Below are 7,408 nucleotides of genomic sequence, written 5' to 3'. Positions count from 1 at the left end.
ATCAGAATTCTTCCATAGTATCTTTAAGATGTTCAGTAATGGTAGCTGGGCACTATCCAGTTCTTCTGGTCTCATGGCAAAGAAGGCAGTTGTACATGGAGGCAATTAGCCACACATTCCATTTCCTCTTTCTATTCTTGACCCTTCTACTTCCTCAGTTGTTCCAGGTGAATGGAGACCTGTTGCTGTGCCTTGGATGGCTGCTTGCACACTTTTAAGACCCCAGACACTATGCAACCAACTGAGAGGTAGAACAGAAACACTAAACATGTTATTAGGCCAGTTAACCAGGATGTCCCATGAAATCATGACTTTAAACCTCCAAACCAAGAAACCAAATCCCATGAGAACATAAGAAGCCTCAGCAGCTACTCATTTTTTTTGTCATTGTTACAAATATTCTATCACACAACTTTTGCCAGTTCAGTTTTTACAGGTGTACAACTTATTGACAGCACTTACAATAATTAGCTGTGCAACCCTACCCTTAACCAATGTGATTTTTCCATCACCGTAAACCGAAACTCGGTGCTCTGTGAGCAATAACATTCCCCCACACCTTTCCTCTTCCCTCACACCCCTGGTAAACCCCTAATAAACTTTGGTCACTATACATTTGCCTTTTCTTGTTTTTTTATATAAGTGAGGTCATACAGTATTTGTCTTTTTGTGGCTGACTTATTTCAAGCAGCATAATGTCTTCAAGCTCCAGCCATATTCTAGCATGTATCAAGACTTCATTTCTCCTATTTTCTGAGTAGTATTCCATTGTATGTATGTATCACACTTTGTTTATTCATTCTTCTGTTGATGGTCATTTAGGTCATTTCCACCTTTTTGCTTTTGTGAAAAGTGTTGCAATGAACATTGGTGTACAATTCTCTGTTTGAGTCTTTGCTATCAAGTCTTGTGGGTATATAAGAGTGGAATTACTGGGACACTTGTAGTTCTGTTTTTACTTGTTTGAGGAAATGCCACACTGTTTTCCACAATGGCTGTACCAGTTTGTTTTCCAACCAGCAATGATCTCCTGCCTTTTTTTGATGGTTGTAGCTACATTATCAGAGCATATATCAAGTACTTATTATGTATCCTTTATCTCTACCACTTAGCCCTCTCATTGTAGAGATCTAATTTTTTCAACTCATCTTTGTGCCCCTTTATTGAGATGAATAAAAATAGTTGAATCTTATGTGAGATATTCTAAGAATGGATGAAGATATTGAAGGAACTCTTATTTAAGTTTCCTGGAATGATTCATTCAAATAAATTCTGCTCTAATTATATCCTTTTTAAAATTAGTGACTTTTTTTCTTAGGAAATTGACTGAGTTTATTTCAAAACAATCCTAACACTCAAAGGGACTTATTCCCAGCCCTACTGCAGTAGGCAACTAATTGGACACAAAAAGTATTTCTTCAGAGAGCCGTGTCCCAAGGAACTTTCTCTGCTAATCTATCTGGGATAGGGATTAATGGCTTATTTGAATACAATGTCCAAAACGCCTCTGGAATAAAATACAAATAACACATCAGCAAGGCATCCTTGATACTATCTACTACTATCTTCCTAAACCATGTTTGTTTGTTTTTTTTGGTGCCCTTGTATCAACTGAAAAACTCACAGGCTGAAACTAATTCTTAGATATTCATCTGTGTGCTATAGTTTCTCCTTCTATGAACTATCAAAAATTCAAATACATTCTTCATAATTGCTCTTCATAGAGTGATATTTCTCAAAATAAAGTGAGTAAAAATACACTTTTCTTAAAATACGTTCTTGCATTCTTAGGGAAGGTGGATGTTTGTAGGTATTAATGCCTAATACAGCTATAAAAAGCAAAGAGAATTTCATTTCATGGAGATTTTCCTAAACTTTGAGAATACCTAGTTGAGTGGTTAGGAAGCAACTAACTTTCATGTAATAAATTAATCTCTCTCTATGTCTCTTTCACGTAAACCAATCTTAAAATTATTGAAATATTAATAAACACTATATCTGACAGATGTCAAATACCTGAATGAAGTATGAAGCCTTCATTTAATCATGTGAACTCTTTTTATGTATGGTCAAAACTTGATGGATTGATTTAGTCCATGTGTTTTATCCAGATGTTTTAGTGTCAGATAAACATAACTTTTTTCTTACAATGAACTTTTACAATGTATAAAGCTAAAAAGTGCTGTAAACATGAATAAAATACTGTGTGCGATGAAAAAGATTCATTAATAAGATATACTAGAATGAAAAAATTGAGTGGAGACGCAAAGAAGATGCCAAAATCAATGGAGTCATGGCACTTTATTAATGTGACCTTAAACAGGTATGAGTAAACGTATCCCCATGTAGCAAAATAATGATGGAAAAATCACTGAAGGTGGGAGAGTCAAAAGTCATGGGATTCAAGAGCTAAACGTAATGAAATATCATGAGAATAACATGGAAGAGATTAGAAAATTAAGGATAGAATTGTAGAGCATAAATGTACTTCAAGAGTAAATCACATTGGTGAGGTCCACCTACTGTTGTGTTTTCTAAGGAAATATCCAGAGAAATTTCTCATTTATGGAAAGATTTCAGTGTAATGAAGGAGGCTCTGGGGTGGTCACCATTCACAAACAAAACTATACTTAATAAGGCAAGTAATAAGAACAAATTGCCAACTAATACAAATAATAAAATTGCTAAAAGCGTACTTGAATGAACATTATCATTAGAGTTTGATGGAATTAATCATAGGAGAATTCATGGACTATCAAATGTAAAATTAATCTTTAAAAGATTGAAGAACAATCTATGCTAAAAAATCTAAAGATGAATATAAAGTTGTTAAAGAAATAAGCAATAGGTGTCTTACAGTGCAATTATTTAATGATGTGGGTAGAATGGAATTTTTAGAATGATTATTTTAACAACTAAATTAATTAATAGTTTTATTACATGTCCCAACTAGTACACAGAATTTTCACCTGAAAAATAATTTAGCCCAAGACATGTTTTTAAATTCAGTTTGTTCATATAACATTTTTAATAATGTCAAGGTCAAATTAGGATGTAAGGAACAACATTCATTCATGAAACATCCCTGGAGTACAGATGCTTTCTCTGGATTCTTGAAACTCTAAATTTAGTCTCATTACCTCACTACCTCATTTAGAACATTGATTGTTTTTTCATCTTTAGAGCCTCCCTACTTATTAGCTATAGGGATCAATGATTAACAATATCCTGAAATATGGATGCTAAAAAATGAGTTGATGCATATAACAATGTTTGGCACACAAAGAGTCATCAAGGATTAGCTGGAATTGATGTTTTGTTACTGTTACTGCACACTACTAGCCTAGGACAATGTGTCATCAAAGGGTGTCATTCACATGTTAGCCCTCAACAGCTTTATGTGACCCCTCACAGGGTGGCTTTGAGATTTAATGCCAAAGGGATTGTGAAAAACTGTACTTTTAGGAAGGTAACACTAGAAAGGTAATCTGTAACTCTAAAGCACTAATTGGCTAAGGAACTCAGAATTTTGTTGTTTGCATGCAATACCTTAACTTTCCATCTGAATATACTTCATTTGAAGAAATTTTATGGATTTCATGAAACACACTACTACTTAAAGAACATTATAACAAAAAAACTCATTACCAAACTAATCTTTCTCAAAGTACTACTTCACTCAGCTAGTTAATTTTGTTGTGTCTTTTAACAAAAAAAAAAAAAGAAAAATAATTTCTGGACTGGAGTAAGTCTCTGAGCCTATAGACTTTTCTCCTGACAGCAGTTCCCTGAAGTTACAAATATATTTTGTAACTATGAACAATCAGTGAGTCACTGATAACTGTTCAAACTTTTACATAAAACAGGTTCATAAGCCCACTCCACAAATGAAAATCCCTATAAAATGAATAAAGCAGCTAAAATTTTTCATGAAAGATTAAAAACACAAAGTTTGAACTCAGTAGTCTTGCAGGAAAAAATACACACAAGACAAACTCAATTTGTAATTAAGAAACTCAAGCTAAAACTGTTTTCATATCTTGCTCAGTTCCACATAGAGACAACTTAATTATTCAACTAAATAAGTGGGGCTGGATAAGACTACCTTTTTTTTTTTAACTGTGCTTTAGATGAAGGTTTACAGAACAAGTAGTTTCTCATTAAACAGTTAGTACACATATTGTTTTATAACATTGGTTAACAACCCCACAACATGTCAACACTCTCCCTTCTCGACCTTGGATTCCCTATTACGAGCTTTCCTATCCCCTCCTGCCTTCTAGTCCTTGTCCCCGGGCTGTCGTGCCCCATTAGTTTCGTTTTGTTTTATGGGGCTGTCTAATCTTTGGCTGAACGGTGAACCTTGGAAGTGACTTCATTACTGAGCTAAAAGGGTGTGTGGGGGCCATGCTCTCAGAGTTTCTCCAGTCTCTGTCAGGCCAGTAAGTCTGGTCTTTTTTTGTGAGTTAGAATCTCATTCTACATTTTTCTCCAGCTCTGTCCGGGACCCTCTGTTGTGATCCCTGTGGGTAAGACTATCCTAATGATTCTTACAGTTTCAAGATTTTTCCTCTTCTTCCTTCAGCTATGTTGCTGTTGTTGTTGTGTGCCGTCCAGTCGATTCCTCAATACTTTTACTTTGTTTGACATTGCTTTGCAGCAGTGTTTCTCTAAATGAACCATGTGATTCCTGGACCCCATGCCACATCAACTATCAGACACCCCGATATAGGAACCAATAAACCTGCATTTGTAACTGCCTCCTCAGCTGATTATTAAGCAAACCAAAGGTTGAAAATCATTAAGTTAGAGTTTACAAAACACCTTCACATTTATTTTTTGTTTGATAATCACCACAACCCCAGGAGATGGAGCCAAAGTGTGACCTTAAGTATATCCCACCTGAATTTAGAGACCCTCTCAGGAACAGATTTGAGGCATTGAACACCAATGACCAAAGACAAGAAGAGCTGTGAGATGGAATCCAAGACATCATACAAGAAGAAAGCAAAAGGTCATTAAAAGGACAAGAAAGAAAGAAGACAAATGGATGTCAGAAGAAACTCTGAAGCTTGCCCTTAAACATAGAGTAGCTAAAGCAAAAGGAAGAATTGATGAAGTAAAAAAGCTGAACAGAAGATTTCAAAGGGCCATTCGAGAAGACAAACTAAGGTATTATAATGAAATGAGCAAAGACCTTGAGTTAGAAAAACAAAAAGGGAAGAACACTTTCAGCATTTATCATACAAAGGAAGATATTCAGTGGATAATTAAAGTACTGCCTTTAATTTGTGGTGTCATGAAGGAAAGTGAGGTTACCTGGTGCCAGATCTTACGTTATTTTGTCCTCAAGTTATTGTACTCCATCTTCTATGAATGGTTGATCAATGCATAATCATGTTTTGTTATTTTCATAACTCATTGTGTCTTCCTTGCTACTTTGCTATTATAGATTAAATAAACTGAAGATAATGATGCTAATTAATGAAAGCCACCTTGAAGAATTTATCCTATTAGGTTCTGCTGATCATCCTTGGCTGGAGCTTCCTCTCTTTGTTCTTCTTCTGATAACATACCCTATGGCCATGATGTGAAACATCGTCATCATTCTGGTGTCCAAGTTAGACCCTGGGCTCCACAGACCCATGTATTTCTTCATCACCAACCTCTCCTTTTTGGACATGTGTTATACCACAAACATTGTCCCTCAGATGCTTGTTAACCTGGGAAGCTCTAAAAAGATAATCAGCTACATGGGCTGTGCAGTTCAGCTCTATTTCTTCCACATAATGGGTAGCACAGAATGTCTGCTCTTGGCTTTTATGTCCTTGGATCGCTATGTGGTCATCTGCAGGCCTCTCCACTATGCCCTCATCATGAATCAGCAAATCGGCATCCTACTAGTATCCACTGTGTGGCTGAGTGGAATGACTTATGCTGTCTCAGAGGTCACTGTTACATTACAGTTGCCACTCTGTGGTCTCAACAAACTGGATCACTTGTGTGAGATTCCTGTTCTGGTAAAGACTGCCTGTGGTGAAAAGAAAGCGCATGAGCTCATGCTCTTTGTGGTATGTACTTTCATGTTAACTGTTCCATTCTGCTTAATTCCTGCTTCTTATGCTTGTATTGGACATGCTGTGTTAAAGATTAAGTCTTCTGAGGGAAGGAAAAAGGGCATTGGGACATGTTCTTCCCACCTCATAGTAGTTTTATTATTTTATGGCCCAGGCACCAGCATGTACCTTCAGCCTCCTTCGTCCATCACAAGGGACCAACCCAAGTTCATGGCTCTCCTCTGTGGAGTGGTGACTCCTACACTCAACCCCTTCATCTACACCCTTAGAGATAAGGATATGAAAGGGACGTTAGGTTATCTGGTGAGGAGGATTTTCAGTTCCAAGTGAAAGATAGTGGACATCAAATGAAATTATTTAGCAGTTAGAGTAAATTTATTCAAAGCTCTCTAAAAAATTCATGCTTTGTCTCATAAGCCCCCAAATCTCATGTTAGATGTTTGTCTTGCAGAACGTGTCACATTTCTGATATTCTTGATGATGGTTTTAGAACAGGATGATATTCAGCCACTATTCATTTGGGCAGACACTATGTTTGTAAAAATATATTAAAATATATTTGGTCCATAATAAAATAGTAACTGTGTTTAGGAGTAAAATTAACTATTATTATAAGCTATAAATTCATTAGTTCATGCTAATTGTCATACAATTCATCAATGGGCTTCCTATCAGTGTCACCGGAGAAATAGCTTGTCCCACTCTGTGAGTTTGGTCTATGTCAAAGTGGACAGCATGGCTACACTGAACATTCATTGGGAAGCACTCTGTGCTTTAGGAGAATTGTAAGTCTCATACGTTTATCATATTCAATTAAAAAATGTGTTGCAAATTCTTATTTAACAAGTGTTGAGGGTTTTAATTTTAATTGAAGAATTTGTCATTAAATATTAAAGTGAATTGAATAAAAAGACAAAAAGCATGAATAAATTTCTTAATGTTCCTTTTCAACATCATAAGCAGGAGTCTTCTGAATCAGTGAGAGAACAAAGAAGTGATATTAATGTTGAATTACAATCTGGAAATAAGTGTGCATAAATTGGAACAGCCAGGAATGTCTTTTTAAACTGTGCAAGAATTAGTATGAGAAAGAAATCACATATATATCTGGAATGGAAAGGAACTTGATTACTTTGACACACAATATGAGTATTTTTTATTGATGTAAAATTTTGAATGTGAATTGTGCTCAAAATCTATATTATTAAGAGTTAAAAGTGCTAAAACTTGGTTCTAGGAATCACACCCAAAACTTAAAACCTTGTCATAAAAATAGTTAAATTTAAGGCAGAACCAACATAACACCCTAGACAGACAGATCATGTTGACCC

The 7,408-nt window shown here is 35.6% G+C and overlaps 1 protein-coding gene across 1 annotated transcript; it reads left to right on the top strand.

The window, feature by feature from the left end:
* Positions 1 to 5,339: 5,339 nt before the first annotated feature.
* Positions 5,340 to 6,407, top strand: LOC101360099 (olfactory receptor 2B11-like). Its single transcript, XM_012558673.2, is given in 1 exon segment — positions 5,340 to 6,407. A coding segment is annotated over 1 exon segment (936 nt). The 5' UTR covers positions 5,340 to 5,471.
* Positions 6,408 to 7,408: the final 1,001 nt, after the last annotated feature.

The sequence above is a fragment of the Trichechus manatus genome, unplaced genomic scaffold, assembly GCF_000243295.1.
Source record: "Trichechus manatus latirostris isolate Lorelei unplaced genomic scaffold, TriManLat1.0 scaffold00180, whole genome shotgun sequence".
Classification (NCBI taxonomy): domain Eukaryota; kingdom Metazoa; phylum Chordata; class Mammalia; order Sirenia; family Trichechidae; genus Trichechus; species Trichechus manatus.
The sequence above is the reverse complement of the archived record's forward strand: the minus strand, read 5'-3'. Positions and strand labels throughout refer to the sequence as shown.